Source organism: Hyla sarda, chromosome 2 (assembly GCF_029499605.1).
Source record: "Hyla sarda isolate aHylSar1 chromosome 2, aHylSar1.hap1, whole genome shotgun sequence".
Classification (NCBI taxonomy): Eukaryota; Metazoa; Chordata; class Amphibia; order Anura; family Hylidae; genus Hyla; species Hyla sarda.
The window spans coordinates 131,292,898-131,319,561 of record NC_079190.1 but is presented as its reverse complement, the minus strand read 5'-3'; the positions used below and the strand labels follow the sequence as shown (position 1 = coordinate 131,319,561).

The following is a 26,664-nucleotide window of genomic DNA, read 5'->3' as shown; positions in this document are numbered from 1 at the left end:
GAAGTGTAGCGAGCGCTCCGGGGAGGAGCGGGGACCCGGAGCGCTCGGCGTAACAGGGTGTGTGCTGGGGTAGTGAAATAATACTGTCATTCAGTATGACATGCGGATTACAGGCATGGCTATTAGAATCAGTAAGGTTGCAACAGAAAAAAGCGCACTCTCTCTCTCTGATCTGCCTGCACTATGGTTGCTTGCAGTCTATGAATGGGGATTGCTCCCAGTTCTGAACTCAATTGGCAGATTCTAAAACAACTTTTGAACTGTCCCTGCCTGCACTATACTTGCAGTCTTTGAATGGGGAGTGCTTCCTGTGATGATCTCAATTGGCAGACTATGAAACGACTTTTAAACTCTGCCTGCCTGCCTGCAGTTGTGCGGGCTTGAGGTCAATGGATTTCCCCTGTGCTGATCAGTATCAGTGTTAGGTTTGACCCCAAAGGTCCAGTTGTCTTCTGTTGGTGGAATCCCAATTTGTGTCCCGCCCCTCAATGAAGACACAGACAAGTGCTGTAACTTAAACCGAGGGCAGTATAACTCTGACCCTCTTCTCAAAATGTATTTTCTTATATACCTGATTTTCAATTACGTGCACAGTAAAAAAAACATAAATCATTTACATAGTTAGTAGAAACTTGGATATATATAAAAAAAAAGATACATGATTAAGCTGGAATATAACAAGCCGTTATTTCTAAACGCATCTGTAGGAGAGAAAGATAAAGTTCTGCATTCCTGCATTCCTGTATCCACTAGCCGTGATATCTCCAGTCCATAAATTTGTAGAAAAACAAGAAATGATAGAATGCGGTCGCTTAGACCAAGAATATGAAATAAAAATGAGACTCCATGTTGTCTCCTCTACCCAATTCCATAATTTCCCCCTTTGACATCATCATCTGAAAGAACTGAATCCTCCAGGTCAGGTGTATAGCAGGTCTTTTCTCAGGTACTATCCCAGACCGCGAGTTGTCCGAGGGAACCAAGTCTTCTTAAATTGGCTCTGTCCCCTGAGTAATGGACCGGCATCCTCACCAGGAAGAGTGTTTCAGGTGTGATGTCAATCTAGAAACAAACGAAAAAGAGAGGAGACATGAGAACCTGGAAACAAATGCTGATCATTATTTTTTCTACATCCTGGGAAAACAGCATAAAATGTTTATGTTAACCCATTCATTTGAAGTAAACAATACTCAGTATTTACTAATTCTATTTATTGCAGTGACTTATGCATATCATCAAAAGCTTTATAACTAAATAAGATAAAAGAATAACAACTGCGACTTGTAATATAAAATGTATGGAGCCTCCTATCCATCCTCCAATACCTTTCAACCAGGTAGCTGGGTTCATTATGGAGAAAGTGTCTCCCCACCATTTACCTTTATTTTGGTCATTGTCTTTTGTGTACTGTTCCCTTAGTTTTTGTATGCTTTCAAGTTGGTGGTGCATCTGGATGGTACTTGGGGTGTCTATGTAGTGACAACAAGTGGGGCCTATAATCTGGCACATTCCCCCTTGAGCAGCTGTGAGGTAATCAAGAACTATTGCGTGCTGGTTAGTCACTATCATCAGCTGATTTTGTACAGACACAGAGGTGTTAGTGATTTCCAAAATGTCATATATTTGGTCGTCAAGGTAGGCAGTGGCCTCAACTAATTTGTCCCACATTTGCATCATCATGGGGTATACTAAGAGAGTGCTGAAGAGTTTATTGGCTGTTCCCATCTGAACTACATGTGGTCTTCCATTTTCTCTTTCCTTGTTGTCTGCTGCTCTCTGGTATAGCATGTGTCTTGGGACTGCTCTCATGTCAACATCTTTGTTGGGTATCACAAAAGTCGAGGGAGTAAGTCTGGCTAGGGTACATGTACCATTAACTCCTACTGGCAACCACTTGTAGGCCTCCCTCCCGCATACCCAATACGTGTCTCTTGGGAGTTCCCAATATGATGAATTTTGATTTATCAGTTTATTAACTATGTCACTCAGTCTTGAGGCGTTAGTCATGTAGCACCAACCGGGTTTCTGTCCTAATGTACCACAGTAACCTACATCTGGGTTATTACATGTCGGGTCATAGGGCTGGTAATATGAGGATTCACTAAATTTTTGGTGTCCTGTCATGTTATAACACTCTTCTCCGGTACCTTGAGGAAAAGGTGAATTATTCAGCCAGTTATTGTCATGTAAATACCTCTCTATTTGACTAGGCTTAAATGTATCAGTACTTACAGATGTTCTGCTAAAACTGACCTTTATCCCCTGTGTGGGTATTCTTCCTAGGTCTAGTATTTGTGTGACTTCACATGCTACCCAGGAGCCCCTCTTAAAGGTCAGTATCTGCTGTGATCCTTGTCCAAAACTGCTCAGGCTTCCCTGCCACCAGGGTTGCCCAATCCATCCCACTATTGGAATCCCCACTGAAGTGTTCCAATTTTTTGTGTACCGTGTCTTGTTGCTTGCTAATGTGTCAAAGCAATCCCCCTGGAACATCTCATGTGGTGGTACAGGGATAGCCAAATAAGGCATACTCCGGGCAGATGTAGGAGCATGTGTGCATATCCAGCAATCTTTCACTGTGAGATTTTGTGCCAACATTAAGTGGTGTTTCAAGAATTTGTCATCTGGATGCTTTTCCAGCTCATCATGTAAGGTTGTGATGTAAAATATTAGACAGTTAAACAGAAACCAAAGTGTTGTCATGGTCAGATACTGCCCTTTTGCAGTGTGATGCATGAATCCAGCTGACTTTCCCTTGCAGCTTGACTGATGTGGCTGTAGTCAAGAGGACTTGGTATGGTCCTTCAAATCGGGGCTCGAGGGACTTCCTGGTATGTTTCTTTACATACACGTAGTCTTCAGGCTGTAATGTGTGAGTTCCCTCAAGGCTATCTGGATCTGGAAGAGAAGAAAATACACTTTTGTGCAGTTTAGTAAGATGTTTCTGCAACTGTATGACATAATCAGTTAGACTGTCAGCTTGCAAGGTCAAAGACTGTGGGAAATAGAGTCCTGTTCTTAGCACACATCCAAACACAATCTCATAGGGAGACAGTCCTGTCCTCCCCGTAGGAGTGTACCTGATAGAGAAAAGAGCTAGAGGCAAGCATTCAGGCCATGGTCTGCTTAACTCTTTCATGGCTTTCTGTAGTTTAACTTAATTGTGCCATTCATCCTCTCCACAGAACCTGAGCTCTGCAAGTGGTAAGGTGTGTGAAAAGCTTGATGTATTCCCAGCATGGTCATTACATTCTGCATTATTTCCCCTGTGAAGTGAGTGCCTCTGTCTAACTCGATGACCTCTGGTAGGCCAAATCTGGGTATTAATTCTGTTACCAGCTTCTTTGCAGTATTTTTTAGCAGTTGCTGTCTTTACAGGATATGCCTCAGGCCACCCTGAAAACAGATCTACGCACACTAATACATATTCAAAGGTGCCGCTTTTTGGTAGTTAAATGTAATCTATCTGCAGCCTTTGGAAGGGGTAGAGAGGTCTTGGCTGGTGTTTGCGAGGTGTCTTGACAACCTGTCCTGGATTATTTGCTAGACATATGGTGCAGGAGGCACAGTACCGCTTTGCAGCAGTGCTGAACCCTGGAGCCAACCAGTGCTTTCCCACGCATCTGATCATTGCATTGGTCCCCAGGTGGGTGGGTAGATGAGTCAGGGCTGCTACTGTAGGAAACAGAGAACCAGGTAAACACAATAGGTTCCCTTTCCTCCACATCCCATCTCCCTCTTCTGCCCCCATGTTTCTCCATTTTGACTTCTCCTCCTCATCTGTTTGCCTCTGCAGGGTCTTAAGTTGTTCAAGATCTACTGCGGTGTTCTTTACTGTGGCCAAGGTCTCTACTTGTATAGGTCTTGTATAGGCTGCCTGTTGGCTGCTAGATCAGCTTTCTCATTGCCTTTTGCTTCTTTGGTAGCTAGTCTGGTGTGTGCGGCTACCTTTATGATGCCTACCACTTGTACTTGTGTCAGATTTTCTAACTCCTTTTTAATCAAGTCAGCATGTCTTATGGGGGTTCCTGCTGCTGTTAAGAATCCCTTAGCTTTCCAGATGGGTCCAAAATTGTGAGCTAGTCCCCAAGCGTAGGCGGAATCAGTAAATATATTGCCCGTGGAGTCCCGTATGTATTCCAGGGCCTTGTTCAGAGCAACCAATTCTGCTTCTTGAGCTGACATGTGTGCTGGTAGTGGGTTTGCCTCTATGATCTCATGTTCTGTGACTACTGCATACCCAGTATGGTACCTCCCCCTCTCATCCACATATCTGCTCCCATCCACAAAGAGTTCATGTTGCGGGTTTTCTATAGGGGTGTCATGTATGTGAGGTAAATACATTGTTTCTTGTGACATCAGTTGGAAACAATCATGAAGGTCGTCTTCTGGGCAAAAGTGTAAGAGTGCACTGTTGTCTGCATCCTCTGTCCCCCCTTCTAAATCTCTGTCACTGATTGGTAAGAGAGTGGCAAGATTTAGATTGGTGCATCTAGTGAAGGTGATGTTTGGAGGGAGAAGTAGAGTACACTGAAGACGTACCTGTCGTGCCATGGAAAGGTGTTTAGGATTTACTTGAGAGAGAATACTATAGATGTCATGATTTGTGCATACTGTGAGTGAATTATCCAAAACGATGTCAGATGCCTTGTCCACTAGGAGAGATACAGCTGCCACTGCTCTGACACAGGAGGGAGCACCTTTTGACACAGGGTCTAACCTAGCCGAATAATATGCTATAGGGCGTTGCTTCTGACCTTGTTTTTGTGTTAAGGCTCCCGTGGCATGACCTTGTATCTCTGCAACAAACAGTGTGAAAGGATGAAGATAGTTTGGAATTCCTAAGGCTGGGGCTAGCATTATTGCCTCTTTAAGGTAGTGGAAGGCAGAGACAGCCTCATCAGTCATAGAAAAAGGTGATGTTTTGACACAATCATATAAGGGCTGCATGTGTGCGCTGGCATGGATGATCCACTATCTGCAGTAAGATATGAGACCTAGGAATGCTCTGAGCTGTTTGTGATTCCTGGGAATTGACATGTTCTGTATGACTTGCATGTGGTCTGCTGTAAGTTGACGTATACCTTGTGAAATACATTGCCCCAAGAAGACTACTTGAGTCTGGCATTACTGTAGTTTGTATTGACTTGCCTTGCACCCATTCTCTGCCAGAAAAATGAGTAAGGACAGTGTAGTTTGTTCACATGTGTGAAGATCTGGACAACAGAGTAATAGGTCATCTACATACTGCAATAGGACGCAGTCATGGGGTATTGGCCAGCCGACCAACACTGAGGCTAGGGCAAGTGCGTAAAGTGTGGGGGAATGAGCCATCCCCTGTGGTAGTCTCGTCCATGTATACTGAATTTGTTTAAAGGTAAAGGCAAACAAATACTGGCACTGTTCTGAAATTGTCACAGAAAAAAAGGCATTTGTGAGATCAATGACTGTAAAATACAATGCATGGGCAAGTATTTGTGACAACAAGGTGTGGTGGTTTGGGACTACAGGTGTTAAAGGTAACAAGATGTCATTGACTGCCCTAAGATCTTGGACCATTCTGTAATGCACAGGTCCCCCAGGTTTAACTGCCTTCTTTTTAACAGGATACTAAGGAGTATTAGCTCCTGATTTTACAACTTTTAGGGCCCCTAACTTTAAAAGTTGCTGCACCTTAATATCTATGGCATGTTATGGAGGAGCACTAAGGGGATACTGCCTGAGCTGAGGCAGTGTGATCCCTGGTTTTATTGCCAATTCAACTGGGGATACAGGTAGAAGCCCTATGTCATATTTGCTGGTAGCTCAGAGACAAGGTGGCACCCTATCCAACTGCGGAAAGTTAGTTACCAGTAATAAGGGAGTGCAAGTTTCATAGGCCTCTATCTGGGAGCATGCCTCTAGTACATTGTCATTTGAAGGGACAGAGAGAGTGACTGTGCCATCTTCATGATACTGGATGTTGGCTAATAGGTCTTTCAGGATGTCTGCTCCCAATAGACAGCTTGGGGCAGATTTTGACACCAGGAATCTAGACAAAAAGGTTACTGGGCCTAGTTGAGCTTTGACAGGTTTTGTAAGGGGCAGAGCTTGAGGCAATCCCTCAAATCCTGCTACTGAGATCGTGTCCCTGGATAATTGAGCAGAAGTTATGACAGACTCTTGAATGACTGATTTAGTGGCTCCAGTATCTACCAAAAAAGGTACTGTCTTGCTATTTATGGTCACGGGAACTGTAAGGGCAGGGGAGTTGCCCTTTAGGGTGACCCGACAAATGGCAGGTCAGTCCTGAGCTTGAGCATCTCTTTTTGTCGTCTGATGCTGACTATCTTTGCCTGTTGTGTCCTGTGTGTTACCCCCCTCGTCAGCAATACGTTTTCTGCAGTTCTTTTTTATGTGTCCCGTCTTGTCACAATAATAACAAATTGGGGGTTTCCGGGGTCTGTCTCCTTTGTTATTCTGACCCCCGCCTTGGGATTTTTCAGAGACATATGTTATTATAGTCTTTTTGGGGGCTTCCTTCAGGTCTAGTTCTATCCCCTGGGCTTTTGCTAACAGGCCTGGGGCTTGAACTGCTGTCCTCCAGTCGGGGGTACTTATTTTTAGTTTTTCTCTTATTTGGGGTCTTAGACCGTCCACAAAAGCACGTACAAACAGTCTCTGTATTACGTCTCTGTCCATGTCTAATCCTTTGTCTAAGTAATGTTGCTCTAGACTAAGGTAATAGTCAGATACAGTCTGGGTCGGTGTATGAGTGCCCACTGCTACCGTCTCCCTCTCTCTCTGTCTTTGCATGCAAAAGGTTTTAAGAGAGTTAGTAAACATCTGTCTGGAGGCCTCTCCCCTTGGTTCATTGGGTCTAGCTGCATGAGTGACAGTTATAAATTGAGAGAACATGGTGGGTGGCATTTTTAACCTGCAAAGGTCTTCCCCATCCTGCCATGTGGCATTATGAGATTCCATGACCTGAGTCAGGTACCTACAAAAACCCAAAGGCTTGGTAAGTGGATCAGGGGCATTTTGCACAAGAGCCATACATTCCGCAGGACTCCATGGTTTATACAGGTGCCTATTTAAAGATACTGTCTAATACTGGTTATCTCCTATCATCTCTCTAACCTCGTCCCTCCATAGGTGTACAGGGGCTAGGTTGAAAACCTGTCCTTGCTGAGGTGCCCCACATGCCAAGCATGTGTTTTTCCACCCTGGATTTTGCTAGCTGCAATTTGTGCAGACCCAGGAATGCTGAGGATCATAGGGACCAGGTTGTGACAGGAGGGCAGTCTGTGGAGTAATCATTCTGATATTCCGAGGCCCCCCACAGTGGTAGCATTCTGAGGTTTTCTCTGGGTTAGGATACCCACATTTAATAACCTACAAAATTAGCCCAAAGATATAGTCAAAAATATATTTCTTTATTACATATACAAAAACAGGTAGAAAAAACACCCATAAAATAACCCACCCTTAAAAAAAACCCCAACACAAAGCTAAGCAGGATATCACCAGGATATATACAGTAATCAGTAATGCCATATATAGTCTAGCAATATTAAGTTTAGTCAGCATATGAAATACAATAAATCAAATCAACACAATACCTAATTGTGACATGCTGACGGCTTCCCAGTGATGATCCTGCACCTCGACACGTGTTTCGGATGATTCCTTTCTCAAGAGGCGCTACATGAGGTAGGAACTACCGGCTATTTATATGGTCGCCCTCAAATGGCGCATGTAGCGGAACCGGACGCCGGCCGACTTCCGGGTGGCGTCACCGACGGATGCGCGTCATAACTTGAAGCACATCCGCCCGTACTGACTGCCCTCCGAAAGACGGCATAGCGCCATGAATCCGCGCATGCGCTCCGAGCGTAACCATTCTCAGGTATCCACTAGGGGAGCCGCATCGCATATCCCAACAAGGGAAAGGTACATAAGATTATAAATTGTTTGCACTGTATTGAAAAAAATGATCACACATCAAACATCAAAAGCAGGATTACCATACCAATCGATCCTAAATATGATCACCCTTTGCAACATAATTTTAATACCCTCATTACCTATCAGAGCAATTATAGATTATTATAATACAATTTGATACCCTCATTGTCCATCAAAGCAAGAAACATGAAGACATAAGACCCATATCATTATCCATATCAATCATATAATCACATAATATCTCTCATAACTATGTATCCTTATCTTTAGGGAGCCCCCTATATATTAATATAAATTCTACACAAGAATCCCACAGCCTACACCTAATATCCCACATCCAATATATTCTAACCAACCCTCCATTTCCACTTATCATGAAAACAATATAAACAATGATTAAAAAAGTGAATTAATATTGTGTGAAATGTATTTCTCCTCTATATATGTAAAAGAATTTTTGTAGATATATGTGAAGTGAATGCACATGCATAAATACATACACACTCCCCTGTGTATACATGTATGCATGCGCACACACCCACATACACACCCATGCATGCACAACCAACACCATAATACCCAAAATAAAATGATATGTCATACAAATATGCAATTATATTATTCCCATAAGAGAGCAAAAACTCAATAGAACACCTAGTGATAATACCCTATTATGTGTGCTTGTGATCATTGTATGTGCTAGTGAACATAATGTGAAGATATGCATAACCTAAACTAATTATAGTGCAAGTGTAATTGTAATTAATTAATTCATAAGTTCGTGTAATGATGACGACAACCTCCCCCCCATACCTCATCCCCCCTTCCTTATATATCCATCTCCATGGTAACTTATACCCATACACCACACACACATACCGATCAAAACCCCCCCCCCCCCCCCCACTCCCGAGTGTATAACCCCAAACACACATACATGCACGCGATGATTGGATAGATGAGGGTGGATCACGTGGGAAACCTCTAGCTAGACATTTTAAGATCATGCACCAATCCAATTGGAGATTACTGAAGGTCAAGGGCATTGATAGGATTTATATGGGGAATAGAGGAGGCGATGCCACAAGGGCCCTCCTACGTAAGGAGACTAAATGGATTGTGACATTGGATACCATGGCCCCTAAAGGGCTAAATGAATATGTGAGTTTCTCTCCCTTCTTATAATTTGGGACTTGTTTTTAATGATTGTTTCTTTTATTGAGGTACTACTGTGCTCTTTATGATGAGATGACGTACATGACCTAAGGAGGAGTGAGTCGATTGGCATCATTGCAAGAATCATTTTTTCACCCACATGGAGGAATAACAATTGAAAGATGTGGACCCACACGCTTATCCGACAATAAAGGAATTTGGACTCTCAAAACATGGGACTGATCGATAACAATAATGGATAAGAATTGTTTAGTCCAGAGGACCAATTGGGTCTAATGTATATTGTATAGTTGTGTCCAGTTGTATGTGGCCATAGGCTACGTGTAGGCTGTGTTGTGAATGTGGTATGGGTGTGCAGGTGATGGGTCACAGTGCATATCACACAGTATGGGGTGTAGGTGTGCATGTATGTGTGTTTGGGGTTATACACTCGGGAGTGGGGGGGGGGGGGGGGGGGGGTTTGATCGGTATGTGTGTGTGGTGTATGGGTATAAGTTACCATGGAGATGGATATATAAGGAAGGGGGGATGAGGTATGGGGGGGAGGTTGTCGTCATCATTACACGAACTTATGAATTAATTAATTACAATTACACTTGCACTATAATTAGTTTAGGTTATGCATATCTTCACATTATGTTCACTAGCACATACAATGATCACAAGCACACATAATAGGGTATTATCACTAGGTGTTCTATTGAGTTTTTGCTCTCTTATGGGAATAATATAATTGCATATTTGTATGACATATCATTTTATTTTGGGTATTATGGTGTTGGTTGTGCATGCATGGGTGTGTATGTGGGTGTGTGCGCATGCATACATGTATACACAGGGGAGTGTGTATGTATTTATGCATGTGCATTCACTTCACATATATCTACAAAAATTCTTTTACATATATAGAGGAGAAATACATTTCACACAATATTAATTCACTTTTTTAATCATTGTTTATATTGTTTTCATGATAAGTGGAAATGGAGGGTTGGTTAGAATATATTGGATGTGGGATATTAGGTGTAGGCTGTGGGATTCTTGTGTAGAATTTATATTAATATATAGGGGGCTCCCTAAAGATAAGGATACATAGTTATGAGAGATATTATGTGATTATATGATTGATATGGATAATGATATGGGTCTTATGTCTTCATGTTTCTTGCTTTGATGGACAATGAGGGTATCAAATTGTATTATAATAATCTATAATTGCTCTGATAGGTAATGAGGGTATTAAAATTATGTTGCAAAGGGTGATCATATTTAGGATCGATTGGTATGGTAATCCTGCTTTTGATGTTTGATGTGTGATCATTTTTTTCAATACAGTGCAAACAATTTATAATCTTATGTACCTTTCCCTTGTTGGGATATGCGATGCGGCTCCCCTAGTGGATACCTGAGAATGGTTACGCTCGGAGCGCATGCGCGGATTCATGGCGCTATGCCGTCTTTCGGAGGGCAGTCAGTACGGGCGGATGTGCTTCAAGTTATGACGCGCATCCGTCGGTGACGCCACCCGGAAGTCGGCCGGCGTCCGGTTCCGCTACATGCGCCATTTGAGGGCGACCATATAAATAGCCGGTAGTTCCTACCTCATGTAGCGCCTCTTGAGAAAGGAATCATCCGAAACACGTGTCGAGGTGCAGGATCATCACTGGGAAGCCGTCAGCATGTCACAATTAGGTATTGTGTTGATTTGATTTATTGTATTTCATATGCTGACTAAACTTAATATTGCTAGACTATATATGGCATTACTGATTACTGTATATATCCTGGTGATATCCTGCTTAGCTTTGTGTTGGGGTTTTTTTTAAGGGTGGGTTATTTTATGGGTGTTTTTTCTACCTGTTTTTGTATATGTAATAAAGAAATATATTTTTGACTATATCTTTGGACTAATTTTGTAGGTTATTGATTAAATTATTAGCCGCGTGGGCTTGTAGGTAATAGATACCCACATTTACAATACCATCCCGAATAAGGGGGATTACATACTTCTGACCCACGTAATGCAGAGAGGTCGGGGTAAATTTTCTCAACAGGGGGTTTTAACTCCTGTTGGGGAGAGGGATTATTAGCTGGTGTAACATAGGGTGGAGGTGGGGCGCCTGTTTTTCCCCGGGATTTACTGGGCTTTATTTTCCACCCTTTCTTCTTATTGTCATATGTCCAGCCTTCCTCAACACATTGTGTGGAGGTACTGATCAGACATTTGACTTGATAATCCCAATTGTGGTCTTTTACTCTGCCTTTTCTTTCTTTCTGCAATATTTTCCCAAAACTCTGGATTCAATTGGTCATTTTTTGGAACATGGAATTCCTGCAGTATTCTACCTAGCTGGACTACTGCATCCTTGCCGTGTAATTCTTCAAGGATTGTTTTAAGAGCATGTATCTGGGGTTCTTCGTCATTCTTTTTGGACATTAGCTGACCCATCCTTAGCCGTCAGGTCCTAAGTAGCTTATTGGGGAAACCCTCGTAAGGTGTCTATTCCCTCGTTGCCGTCCTCTTAGGCGACTAATATGTTAAAAGGCTCTCCTGGCCTTTTCTTGTGATGTATGACAATTCTATATCCTATCCACAAAGCGAATAGACAAATGCAACCAATAGCAATAACTGTCATCCACATCACTCTTATAGGGTCACTGTCCGTCTAGATGTTTGTTTTTTTAAACCACACCTTATTCCCCCCAGACTACACGGGCTTATCACACAAATCCTGTCCTGGATTTATGATTTATTCCAGGTTCATGCTAGCAGCCAGATAATGGTTTATGTGATAGTATGGGATTTAAGCATAATCTGTGACCCCGTTAGGCGCTTTCACAGATCAGTTCGGCAATACCCTCATAAAATCACATTCCATCCTCTCTTTGCTCATACACTCCATTCCATGTCACAGCAAATTCTACTGTTTACCGAAAATGGAATGAGGCCTACAAAGAAAAGAACACTACCTACAGTAACATATGGTGGAGGTTCAATGATGTTTTGGGGTTGCGTTGCTGCCTCTGGCACTGGGTGCCTTGAATGTATGCAAGGCATCTTGAAATCTGAGGATTACCAAAGGATTTTGGGTCGCACTGTACAGCGCAGTGTCGGAAAGCTGGGTTTGCATCTGAGATCTTGGGTCTTCCAGTAGGACAATGACCCCAAACCTATGTCAAAAAGCACCCAGAAATGGATGGCGACAAAGCGCTGGAGAGTTCTAAAGTGGCCAGCAATGAGTCCAGATCTAAATCCCATTGAACACCTGTGGAGAGATCTTAAAATTTCTGTTGGGAAAAGGTGCCCTTCCATTAAGAGAGACCTGGAGCAGTTTGCAAAGGAAGAGTGGTCCAACATTCTGGCAGAGAGGTGTAAAAAGCTTATTGATGGTTATTGGAAGCGACTGAGTTCAGTTATTTTTTCCAAAGGGTGTGCAACCAAATATTAAGTTACGGGTGCCAATAATTTTGTCCAGCCAATTTTTGGAGTTTGGTGCGACATTATGTCCAATTTGCTTTTCTTCCTCCCTTTTTTGGTTTAGTTCCAATACACACAATGGGAATAAACATGTGTATAGCAAAACATGTGTTGCTGCAATCCTTTTCTGTGAGAAAAGGGGTGCTAACATTTACGGCCATGACTGTATCTTTAAGATTTATCATTGTCATCATGGTGTTATTTTTTGCAGTATGCTAAAGTAGTGAAATAAGCATCGTTTTTTACAATTGTTGGAATGAGAAGTCAACATAAACCTATAGACATTTTAATCAGAAAAATCTTTTTTTTTTTTTCTTATAATGTATTAGAAATTCCCACATCGTTGGCAGCAAAAAGACTTTTCACAGTAGGGAAATTATTACAAAGAGGCAATATTGCATCCTATAAAATACACAAGAATAAAAACAATGTCTCGTTTGACATATGTATTCATTGAGAAAAATACACAGAATTTTCTTTGAATAATTCTACAATTAATTGTGCAACCGCGATTGCTTGAACCTCACAGCGAGAATCTGCTGGAGACTAATTAGAAATATTTTCTTTAACTAAAAATGATGCTATAGAATGTATTTTTATCAACTCCCTCCAGAAATGCACAACCATGCTAATGCAAAACTAAACTTTTTCTTAGTGTCTTGTTCTTTGAATTAGAAACAGAATAATACCCACTTAACATCTGGATTTTGTTACTTAGAATACGTTTTTATTAATGTTTGTATATTTTCACATATAACTGAAAAAATATAGTTGTAAAACAAAAATAGAGGAACAGAAACATAGTCGCACATCCACCATTTGTATTTTGATCTACTTGCTTCTCAGCATTAATTTAAAAACTAACAGGTTGTTAGTATACATTTTGATCAAAAAGTACAAGCCCACGCGCCACGGCAAGGCCACCTAGTCAGAGTGGGTCTCTAACCTAACACTGGCAAAGCGTCGGGCGTCAGCCACTGCCACCGCGACACCAGGCCCACAGGGGGAGCGACACAGTGGCCAGGCAGCCCCACTGCTACCTGACATGGCGAGTGGACTTGTACTCTTTGATCAAATTGTATACTAACAACCTGTTAGTTTTTAATGCTGAGAAGCAAGTAGATCAAAATACAAATTGTGGATATGCGGCTATGTTTCTGTTTCTCTATTTTTGTTGAAAAAATATAATACTTGGCTGCATTAGAAACCATCCTCGTTACCTAATAAGGACAGTAAAAAAAGATGATAGAAGAATTAAAGGAGTGTAGCGCTGCGGTGGAATCATAGTTTATCACAATCTACTCAGGGGCGGGATAACATTTTTGTACTACTGCTTCCCTTCTTGGTGTGTCAGATGTAGTGTGTCATAAAAAAAATGTTTTACTCTAATTATTGGATATATTAATTGCCAAGTCAGGTTAATATGCTATAGAAGTATTTGCCATATGAAACTACAAATCCCAGTATGAGCTGAGTAATGCTAAGCCTATGCTAGTTTTTTACCTATTCGATGAGACGCAGATAGACAGTATACACAATGACAGTGACTCAGGTGACATCTCCTTTGCACACTGCTGACATCAATGGTGGGACAACATGTGGCTAGAACAATTTTAGATGCATTTTTAACTTACATACTGTTGTGGCGATGTATGGCTAGCATGCTGTAACAGCTGATATACGCTTGGTGCATTTGTCAGTGATGCCATATGCACAGCAAAAAAGAGCAACCCATGGTGCAGTATTTTAAAGTCAGTACAGATGGAAGAGGTTACCTATATGCTATGCTAACCATTTGGGGAAATCTCCACAGACCCTAAATTGATGAGGTGGTGTGGTGAGGTGGTGTGGTCTAAAACCCAGGAATTACATGCTTGCAGTCATAGACCAACATTGTGGATTTTTCCGTAACCATATTTTTTCTTAGTGCCATATATGTTTCTTGGTGCCAAATAAATACACTTTATTGGACTCTTATGTTGTTTTATTCCTGCGGAGATCTTGTCGGTGCAAGGCTAGGGCTAACTTTAGCCTCAAAGAGGCACTGTCATTGTTAAAAACTTTTCATATATTGCAGGACTCATTATAATATGATAAAACAGATAGAACATGTATTCATAAAAATGCTGTACTTTTATAAAAAAAATCCTTGCACTAATTTTATAAAGATCTATTCTTATATTTATACATTTTATCCTGTTATGAATTCACCATAATGTCTTCTGATTACTGCAGGCAAGCTCCAAGTATCTTCCTCTGTGTAACATGACCACAGCATAAAACCAGAGAGGAAAGGGTTACAAAGTAGAGAGTATTGATTGGCTGACTGCTCAGGCTTGCTCCTGTGAGGGAGACAGACTGACACGCCCCCCTCCAGCCTGCACAATGAAAAAGTAACTCACCAGCAGATAAATGCTTATATCTCTGGATATATAGGTCCGAGACACATAAAAATGATATGCACATGATCAGGATTGGGTCCTGAGTAACATATCACTTTTTTCTTTTTTTTGCGCTATGACAGATACGCTTTAACTTTGGTTACAGTACTTTAATATATCCTAAGTAATCATTTCCCTCGTTTGATTTTTATTTTTTTTTTACTTTCAACCATTGCATTTTGCTCTTTTAGTGATGCTGTGATAATTTTTTTTCTCTATTTGACACTTTAAGGACTCAGGGTTTTTCTGTTCTTGCACTCTCTTTTTTTTCTCTCCTTACCTTCTAAAAATCAGTTTTCAGTTTTTAGTTTTCCTTCTACAGACCTATATGAGGACTTGTTTTATGCGCTACCAATTTTACTTTGTAATGACATCAGTCATTTCCCCACAAAATCTATGGTGAAAGCCCCAAAAATTATTTGTGGGACAAAATTGAAAAAAAAAAGCCATTTTGTAATTTTTAGCAGCTTCCGTTTCTACGCAGCACAGTGCACTTTTCAGTAAAAATGACTCCTTATATTTATTCTGTAGGTCCATAAGGTTACAAGGATACCTCATTTATATAGGTCTTATTTTATTTTACTAAAAATTATAGCTACATGCACAAAATTTAGTATGTTTAAAATTGTCACCTTCTGTCCCCAATAACTTTTTTTGCACGGTGGCTCATTTTTTTTGCGCCATGGTCTTTAGTTTCGGTACCATTTTTGTTTTGTTTTTATAATTTTTTTTAGGGTATACAAAATGACCCCAAAAAAGCAATTTTGCATTTTGATTTTTTTTTTTTACATATACACCATTGACCATGTGGTTTTATTAAAGGAGTACTCTGGTGCAGAGTGCTCCTGCTCCGTCCTGCCCGGGCTGCAAAAGAAATTAAAATAAACCATCACTCACCTTCCTGGGTTCCCGTGGAGCGCCACTACAGCTGATCAATCCTCCGGTCCATCTTCTTCATACTTCTGTGTGAACGAAGCGTCACATGGCGCTCACCCTATTATGGGCCGAGGTAGAATATCACGGCGGCCAGCGATAGGCTGAGCGCCATATGACCCTTCGTTCACACAGAAGTATGAAGAAGATGGACAGGAGGACCGATCAGCTGTAGTGGCGCTCCGCAGGACAGAGTAGGAGTACTCTGCACCAGATTACTCCTTTAATGTTATATTTTTATAGTTCGGACATTTACGCACGTAGCGATACCACATATGTGTATGTTTATTTTTTGTGTACATTTATTTATTTTTTTATGGGGTGATTTAAACTTTTATAAGGGTAGGGGTTAATTCACATTTATTAACTTTTATTTTTACTTTATTTACACCATCTTTTAGTCCCAATAGCAGACTATTACATGCAGTCTTCTGATTGCATACACTGTTCAATGCTATGCCATAGCATGGTATTAATCAGAGTTAACTACGCTTGATTGCTCCAGGCTGCTGAGGCATCCTGGAGCATCACAGAAGAGATTGGATGGCGAGGAGGCAGGTAAGGGCCCTCCAGCCGTCCTTTAAGCTGATTGGGACACTGCGGTTTAACCGTGGGGTTCCCGATCAGCCCGGCTGAGCTGCAGGGAATGCTTTTTTATTTTATTTTAGACTCAGCGATCAACTTTGATCATTGAGTCTATGGGGTTAATGCCAGGCATCATCGTGATTGATGATGTCCGGAATTAGACATGGGTCCCGGCTGTCGATTGCCGCTGGGACCACGCCGCTTTGACGTTGGGTCAGCTCGTGAGCCCACGTCATAGCGTGGGGTTGGCACAGGGCGTACAGGTATGCCCAGCATCCTTAACAAGAACCCAGCAGGAGAATTGCAAAACTGCTTGCTGCAGTATTCCTGCTAGACCCTTGCAATACCTTATTTAACTCTAGTCCAGTGACTACAGTCGAGCCATTTTCCAACCATATCCAACTTTTAGGCAGACTGAAAACTGTGGTCTGCTTAGGCTTTCAATCTCATTCTCAAGAGCTACAATATATCAAGTGAATGGGAATTTATCAATATTATATGACTTCAGCCCAATAGAAAGAAATGTTATGTCAATAATTTAGAAAGTTATAATGTACTCAGTCATATTGAAACAACTTTTTTAAAGTTATAGTTTTCTTTGTAACAGCAATGAGTTAGTAGTCTTGGTTTATACTTCATTTCTTTCTAATCACTTGATCATGTCCCTGTGCTTTATCTATAATTGCACCGTACGCCTTTTGCAGCCTTCAATTTCTTAGAAAACACCATTTAATAATTCACTGTGTCATTGACATCTCAAAGTTATAATGCATGTTTGCTTGAAGCACAAATGATTAACTGACTTGTTTTTGTCTTGCTATAAAATGTTGATACTTACCAGTGTCTACAGTCTTAACTGTTTATGTCCTGGCTGCCTTCTTATTCCATTTACAATACTTTTACAGAGTAGTAGTGACATTGGTAGTGGAAATCACTTTAATTACAAATCCAAAAACGTGGAGAGTGATAGTCTGGCACCGCTAATGCAAATGCCAAAGAGAGCCCTAGTATATAGGTGATGGCATGTAGCACATGTAACTGTGTAAGTCAAACAAAAGAGCTGAAGCAGTGCTCTTATCCATATAGGTAGGAAGAATCTTGCCAAGAATCTTGACAATATAATGCATCAGAGGATAAAAGAGGATAATGCACTCACCAGAGGCTCTGCAAAAACTTCAAGCTTTATTCGGCAAGTAGAAAAAATTGTACAGACTGCACAGTGATCTCCAAACTGTGGTCCTCTAGATGTGGCAAAACTACAAATCCCAGCATGCCCAGACAGCAAACTGCTATGTGGGCATGCTGGGAGTTGTAGTTTTGCAAGATCTCGAGTGTTACAGTATAAATATCACAGCAAAGTGATCCTCAAACTGTAGCCCTCCAGCTGGTGCAAAACTACAACTCCCAGTATGCCCAAACAACTGTCTGTGTATTCTGGGATTTGTAGTTTTGCAACATCTGGAGGGCTACAAGTTAGAGACCAATGTATAGTGGTCTCAGACTGTAGCCCTCCAGATATTGCTAGGCAACTCACCTGCTTCCGTACGATCTAGGGAGCCGCATAGCCATCCTCTTCTGCCGCCTGCTGCCACCGCCGATCGCGTCCTGCTGCCATCGCTGACAGGTAAGTGGACTTCCGTGCCGGTCCTCCTGTCGTTTCCCCGTTCTGCCCAGCCTATTGCGGGTGGGCAGGATGGAGAAATGGAAAGTTAACCCTGCCGTCGTGCTTCTGACGACCCATAGCAGGGATAGGAGGGATAGGAGGGGTCATCGCTGCTGACAACCAATAGCAGGGATAGGAGGGGTGGCACCCCTTCCACCTCACTCCTCTCCTTTCAGGGGGATCGTGGGTGTCTTAGACAACCGCGATCCCCCTTTTATTCCTGGTCACCGGGTCACCATAGACCCGTACGACCCGGAATAGGTGCAAATTGCAAGTGTGAATTCACATGGGGGGGTCTGATGACCCCCCCTGGGCATTTGCGCGGGGTGCCTGCTGATCGATATCATCAGTGACCCCGGTACGGCCCAAGCCCAGCGCTCGGCAGGGACAAAAATTCTTCATGACGTACGTGTACGTCCTTGGTCCTTAAGTACCAGGGAGCTAGGACGTACACGTACGTCCAAGGTCCTTAACAGGTTAATTTCACACCTAAACAGTTTTAAAATAAGCCAGTGCCAATTCACTCCATTGATATAGCTATTACGGTCACCTGTATTGTGATCTAGTAAGCTCCGCATGCACCTGCAGTGTGCCCAGCGGAATAGGAGTGAAACACTGTTTTAAAAGCAATTCTCAGCTCTCCTCGACATGTTTCGCTGCTGACGCAGCCTTGTCAGGAGGACAGCAGGCACTGGTATATGGAAATTCTGCCATGTGAATAGATACTTAGGCTATGTTTCCTAGCAGAATCTGGCAAAATAATTCTGCATGGAAATTTCATTGTAGCAGAGTCCCGTTGTATCAAATGGGATTCTGCTGCACCGTGCGCACAATGAAATTTTTGCAGCAGAAACATTTGGCGTGGAAATTTAAATTCCAGCCTCCACAGAAAGAATTGACATGGCATTTTTTCTGCAGGATCTGCTCGAAAAAGCATTGCCGTCTATGGACATCGCAGCACCTTCAGCCTCTATAGTTTCCCCCTGGAAATTTTCTAGACAGACATTCGGCCATGTGAACATACCCTTAACCCCTTAAGGACCAAGGACGTACCGGTACGTCCTTGGTCCTGCTCTCCTGATATAACGCGGGGTTACACAGTAACCCCGCATCATATCACGGCGGGCCCGGCGTCATAGTGAAGCCGAGACCCTCCTCTAATAGCGCGCAGCGCCGATCGCGGCACCGTGCGCTATTAACCCTTTAGCCGCGCGCTCAGAGCTGAGCCGCGCGGCTAAAAGTGAAAGTGAAAGTTGCCGGCTAGCTCAGTCGGGCTGTTTGGGATAGCCGCGGCTAATGGCGGCATCCCGAACAGCTGACAGGACAGTGGGAGGGCCCCTACCTGCCTCCTCGCTGTCCGATCGCCGAATGACTGCTCAGTGCCTGAGATCCAGGCATGAGCAGTCATGCGGCAGAATCATTGATCACTGGTTTCTTATGAGAAACCAGTGATCAATGAGGAAGATCAGTGTGTGCAGTGTTATAGGTCCCTATGGGAGCTATAACACTGCAAAAAAAAAGTGGAAAAAAAAAGTGAATAAAGATCATTTAACTCCTCCCCTATTAAAAGTTTGAATCACCCCCCTTTTCCAATAAAAAAAAAACACAGTGTAAATAAAAATAAAAATAAACATATATGGTATCACCACGTACGGAAATGTCCGAATTATAAAAATATATAATTAATTAAACCGCTCGGTCAATGGCGTGCGCGCAAAAAAATTCCAAAGTCCAAAATAGTGCATTTTTGGTCACTTTTTATATCATTTAAAAATAAATAAAAAGCGATCAGTAAGTCCTATCAATGCAAAAATGGTACCGTTAAAAACTTTAGATCACGGCGAAAAAAATTAGCCCTCATACCGCCCCATGCACGGAAAAATAAAAAAGTTATAGGGGTCAGAAGTTGACAATTTTAAACGTATTAATTTTCCTGCATGTAGTTATGATTTTTTCCAGAAGTTCGACAAAATCAAACCTATATAAGTAGGGTATCATTTTAATCGTATGGACCTACAGAATAAACAGAAGGTGTCATTTCTACCAAAAAATGTACTACGTAGAAACGGAAGCCCCCAAAAGTTACAAAACAGCGTTTTTTTTTCAATTTTGTCGCACAATGATTTTTTTTTCCGTTTCACCGTAGATTTTTGGGCAAAATGACTGACGTCATTACAAAGTAGAATTGGTGGTGCAAAAAATAAGCCATAATATGGATTTTTAGGTGCAAAATTGAAAGAGTTATGTTTTTTAAAGGCAAGGAGCAAAAAACAAAAATGCAAAAACGGAAAAACTCCCGGTCCTTAAGGGGTTAAACTTAAAGGGAAACCTGCTTATAAATCCTTAAAGGGGTACTCCGCCCCTAGACATCTTATCTCCTATCAAAAGATAAGATGTCTGATCGTGGGGTCCCACTGCTGGAACCCCCGCAATCTCCCTGCTTAGATGATGTCATGGCCATGCCCCCTCAATGCAAGTCTATGGGAAGGGGGCGTGATGGCCATTGGGTCCTCTCCCATAGACTTGCATTTAGGGGGCATAGCCGTGACGTCATGGGCAGGGAATGACCGTGACATCACAAGCCTCTGCCCTGCATTGCCAGTCATCTGGCACAGAGTGAAGTTCGCTCCGTGCACCGAATGTCTGGGGTGCCGCAGCCGAGATCGCAGTGGTCCCCCGCGGCAGGACCCTGGGGATAAGATGTCTAGGGGTGGAGTAACCATTTTTAGGATGTAAAGATTTTGCTGCAATATGCCTGTATGTAATAAGTATGTTTTACATACCTTAAAAAACAGTCTAATATGTAGAAAAGAGAAAGGAGATCTTCTGTGATCTATAACCTATGGTTTCCATCTCTGCAATAGATTTCAAAATCAGGATGCAGATATATTAAAAAATAATGCTTTCCCAAGGGTTACTGGTGCTGGCAATGCTACTGCACAAAATCTCGTCAGAACCACAGATTTTTTATTATTTGCACATAATAATAATAATAATAATAATAAATAATAAACATAATAAATATGTTTTCTTCCCCCTGATCACCTTGATGAAATTCAGTGTTGGAGAGAATGCCAGAGAGTAGATATGCAGTGCATGTGAACATCAGACCAATGAATACTTAAGGTACATTATTTATATTTTGAGTTAATTTTGTGTTCTACTGCCTGATACCTGAATTGACCTAAACTATGTTGCCAGGCCACTCTTTTGATTGTTTCATAGCACCTCATAACAATACTTGCCTGATACATGACTGTATTTTTGATTGTTTATCTGACCATATACTATATTTGCCTGATGTCCATTTACAACATCACCTAGTTTGACTATACTATATCTACTTTACTGCAGATACCCCAGATTCATACAACCAAACACTGGGGTAGCTGAGGGCACTGAAGTCTTGTTCCTTCATACTATCTCGACCCTAACCACAGATTAGGGAAAGGAGAATCCTATAGGAGAATACTGTCCTCAGATTTTTTTCTTCCCAAATAGAGCAAACTTTTCAAAAGGTACAGTTTGGCAAGTTCTATGAATTTTGGCCGAATTGTACAAACCTGAACCTCAGCAACAACCCTAACACTCCTGTTTAATACTTTCTAAGATAAATATGTAAGGTTTTGGTATGATGCCATCTTTTCCATTTCACACTAAAATTTTACAAATTTGGGCCATTTTAAAATCCTGAAAAATTCAGGTGTGAAAATGCAAATCACACATAATGAGATTGTGAGATATTATTATAGCATTCTTTTGAGATCTCATACTGGTTTATGGTTAAAACAGGGCTCAAGGAGGTGATTAGAAAATCTGAATTGGCAGTTTATACTCATATGGCAGGAATGCGTATGTGAATCTAGATTAACCCTACAACACACCCACTTTTGCAAAACTGGAGTGCATTGTGTAAATGTTTTTTATTTTGTTAAAATATCGTGTGATTACTTTCAGTATAATATTTGCGTGAAACTCCGTAAACAGTAGTGCATTACATTTTCACTAAATCCCCAAGTGTGTTTTTCAAACTCTTTTTTTATAACGCTTTCCCCAGCTATTTGTGTCTTACAGCTATTTGTGTGTAAAATGCGATTATACAATGTTCTCACAAAAGCCACACAAAATACTTGTTTTTAATGCTTTGTCCTATAAGTGTGTCACCTACAATAAAAATATAGCACACTTCAGACAGAGGAGATATGTGCTGCTGCAGTTGCTTTTCTGTAAAATGCTTTGGAATATTGTATTGGAGTGATCCTACTCTATCTCGGCTATTCAATACACACTGGCTATCAGAAAGATCTGCTGCTTACTACTATTTTACATAAAATGGCTGCTGCATCTACATGTATATGTTTTTTGGTGCTGCTGATCTACCCCTATACTGCCTCCTGTTGGCCTGGAGCTCTATGCGAGGCTTTATTTCCTTCCCTAAGGTCAGGTGATCTTTCCATCTTGTAAGGCAATTGTCCAACCTGAGTTCATGTGATCCTTTCTTCTACTTGTAAGATATTTTGGGTTACTATGAGATCATGTAACTCTACTTCCTTCTCCTGCTCTGAACTGTCGCTGATGCCATAGTACCTGGTTTAGCTGAGGCGAACCGGCCAGTGTTTGCCTTTGCACCAAAGTGAAGGATTCCCCTGTTTCAGTTGACTAGACTCCATTCAAAAGAATATCAGTTAAACCAGATCTTTATAGCACATTGTCACATTTGTATAATGATATTGTTCAGTAAAAAATAACAACCATATCCCTTTGCCATTATTATATCTGTGACACTCGTGATATTTTCTAAATCGACTTTAAGAGGTATACATACAGCTATTAGGCACAGCTGGATTCAAAGTTCCCACGAGGTTGGAAATTCCTGGGTCTCGGTTGGTATGCATTGGGGCTTGCTGCGACCCGTTACCATTGTCCCAGCTACTAAAGAAGGAAGTTGTTGTGTGAATAAGGAAATCCTTTCCAAATGTATAAACTGTGCTTGGGGTATTGTGAGTTAGCATGTATAGCTACTACTTTGTATGTTACAGTGCCATTTTAGCATACACTGGGTTATTGCAGATGTGTAAGAAGAGTTAACATTTTCACTTTTGCTATCACCTATGGTGGATTAATTTGTAAAAGAGGAGTGGATCATTAGTCTCATGACTCTCCCTGGTCAGTTTCTATGTAGACACTTCTAGAAAGAGCTGAGGAGAAATTCCCAAGTCCAACCTTCTCATTTCAGAGGGACGGACTCAAAGCTAGTCTCTCTCAAGCCAGAGAAATGTGAGGAAGTCTCTCAGCTCAGCTCCTGCTTGGTAGAGTAGTTAGTCAGTGTTTAGCCTACTGGGCCCAGTCAGGAAAGTTAGTTCTAGATAGCAAGAGAACTGAGTACAATTCCAGTAGAGAATCTTCTAACCTGAGACAGGTCTGGGTAGCAAGCTATGTGATAACAGCATGAATAGTTTTAGGAGGTTACCAAAGGACATCTCCAGTCCAATTTGTGAAGACATATTTCTTAAAGTTTTCTGTTTTCATCTCCAAGAAGAAGAATATACAGTACAAGTCAGAAGTGGAGAATCAGCTGAGCCAAGACCCTTCTATGTACTGTACGCTAATTTCTTTGTGGGCTTTACTCTGTGCATAGGGTAATATGCTACAAACCATGAGTAAAGACTTTAAGCATTTGCAGTCAGTGAAGGCCCTCCACAGTAGAGTTAAACCTAATTAAACTTTATTTATGTCTGCAACCACATCTCTTACTGGGTCTTACATCACTACTAGCCACTATCATTAGTGCGAGAAGCACATTAGAGACTTTTAGCCAGCATATCTGGCATATCTGGAACCAAAGCATTCTTAAAGGGCTTAGTGACCAACTTTCCCCACATCTATTTAAGAACTGTAATTTTTTGACTCCTTGTCAAAGCGACTCTATTAACCGGGATGAGCATTATTTGCAAGTTGCACGTATCTGGATCCTTTATTACTGCAGGTAACATTCCTGGTACTAATAGTTCCCCCATTTCCAGAGGTTGCACGGACTCACAGGGGAACTCACCAGGTCAGTAAAACCCCCTTGCTACACGTAACACTATTGTATACTTGCTCAGTGATACTACTTTTTATTGTACCATTTTAACAACAAAGTATAAAAGGAATGTGCTAAGAAGCCAATGACATATCAATGCTTAGGAGCTGACACCCTTGTGGACCAGAGAAAGTAGCACAAGAGAGTATGCATTTACTGAAAGTTGTATATAAAGCTCGGAAGTACAGATGAAAAATAAGTCACATAGTACAATAGGTGCCTAGAGGAGGACTAATGAATCAGCATGAATCAGAACTGTAGATTAACTTTTTTTTTTTTAATCTGGGAAAGGTTTCAAGGGTTTTCAATGCTGCTAAAGTCAGGGCCATGTGTGGGCAAGTCAAGTTCTTTCACACCAAACTCACCGAACCATAACTTTTCTCCCTCTAACCTTGTTTCTAACCTCCCTTACCAAGGCAAAGAGGCTTTTTAACATCCCCTGGCAGTAAACTCATTGGACTCATGGGTTGGCCTAACCCATTTAGTTCTAGAAATGAGAAATACATCTTGGACAATAGTATGCTTCGAACTTTGTGGGGTGCCTTTTTCTGTTCATTAAGGTCCATCAAGGTATGGTTGAGGAAGTTTGGTGTGGAAGAACATGAGTTGCCCACACATAGCCCTGACTTTAACAGCATTGAAAACCTTTGGAAAGAACTAGATCAGAGATTGTGAGCCAGGTCCTCTCATCCAAAATCAGATGAAAAGACACAATTCTTACAGACACATTCCAAAATCTTGTACAAAGGCTTTCCAGAAGCAAGGAAGGTTTCATAATTGCAAAGGGGTGACCAACTCTATAGTAATGCCTATGGTATTTAGAATATATAGGTGTCCCAATAAATAGATAGATAGATACAGTAAAGAAAATCAGCAGCACTCGATAAATCCGTGAAAAAATTTGTGGCTTTTATTCACCAAACATCACAAGGATTGATGTTTCTGCCGTCTCGCACGGCCTTTGTCAAGCAGTGACTGGTACATAGTACAAGGTTTATATATATATATATATATATATATATATATATATATATATATATACATATACTAGCTGAGTACCCAGCCTTGCCCGGTTTTTCCTTCCTAATCCTTGTTGGGGAGGAAAATCAACAAAGGAAGAAGCTTTTGACTTCATATCCTGTCCTCATATATTGTTGTCATATCCCACCCCCATATCACGTCCTCATATCCCGACCTCCTATTCCGTCCTCCTATCGTGACCTCCTATTCCATCCTTCTATCCCGTCCTCCTATCCCATCCTCCTATCCTGTCCTCCTATCCCGACCTCCTATCCCGACCTCCTATCCCGTTCTCCTATCCTGTCCTCCTATCTCGACCTCCTAATTTGACTTCCTATCCCATCCTCCTATCCCGTACTGCTATCCTGTCCTCCTATCTCGACCTCCTATCCTGACGTCCTATCCCGTGCTCCTTTCCCATCCTCCTATTTTGACCTCCTATCCCAACCTCCTATACCAACCTCCTATCCCGTCCTCCTATCCCGTCCTCCTATCCCGTCCTCCTATCCCGTCCTCCTGTCCCGACCTCCTATCCCGTCCTCCTATCCCCTCCTCATATCACGTCCTCCTATCTTGACCTCCTTTCTCGACCTCCTATCCCAACCTCATATCCCAACCCGTAATATGTGTACCAGGTATTGAAATATCTCCAGCCGTACGGAAGTTATGTGGGAACATACATTTCCCATTGATTTGCATGGGACTTTAAACAAAAACCCCAGCCCTCACAAATGGGGGTAGTTAAGGGTTAAATTAACTATTCTATATTTTAAGTGGACATATAAGTAACATGTGACCAAGTATTATCGAAATATCTCCAGCTGTTTGGAAGTTATGCAGTAACATATTTTCCCATAGACTTGTATAGGACTTTAAACATAAACCCCGCTCCTGGCAAATGGGGGTGAGTAAGGGTTAAATCACCTATCCTATGTTTGTTCTTGACATATAAGTAACATGTGTGCCAAGTTTCATGTTAATATCTTTAGCCGTTTTGACGTGATGCTGGAACATACACACATACTTACACAGATTGGGGGGGGATTCATCATTATGGTCCAGATTTAGCAATCTGTGAGAGAGAAAAAATTGAGTGATTTCCCCACAGTGACCAATCACAGCTCATGTTTCACTTTACCAGAGCTTGTTAGCTGAGCTGTGATTGGTTGCTGTGGGAAAATCTCTCCACTTTTTCTCTCACACAGTTTGATAAATCTGGGCCTTTGGGGGAGATTTATCAAAACCTGTGCAAAGGAAAAATTGCTCAGTTGCCCATAGCAACCAATCAGATCGCTTCTTTCATTTTGCAGAGGCCTTGTTAAAAATGAAAGAAGCGATC

The 26,664-nt window shown here is 41.6% G+C and overlaps 1 protein-coding gene across 2 annotated transcripts; it reads right to left on the bottom strand.

Annotated features, from left to right (window-relative positions):
* Positions 1-379: 379 nt before the first annotated feature.
* LOC130357727 (syncytin-A-like) lies at positions 380-26,388 on the bottom strand. Of its 2 annotated transcripts, XM_056560466.1 has the most exons (4): positions 26,354-26,388; positions 23,049-23,152; positions 21,007-21,078; positions 380-2,898 (listed from the first exon to the last, which is right to left on the bottom strand). In XM_056560466.1, the coding sequence occupies exon 4, from the start codon at positions 2,734-2,736 to the stop codon at positions 1,207-1,209; it is 1,530 nt and encodes a 509-aa protein (XP_056416441.1). In that variant the 5' UTR covers positions 2,737-2,898; positions 21,007-21,078; positions 23,049-23,152; positions 26,354-26,388; the 3' UTR covers positions 380-1,206. The 2 variants fall into 2 exon arrangements, with proteins under 2 accessions (XP_056416441.1, XP_056416440.1); XM_056560465.1 differs by lacking the exon at positions 21,007-21,078.
* Positions 26,389-26,664: the final 276 nt, after the last annotated feature.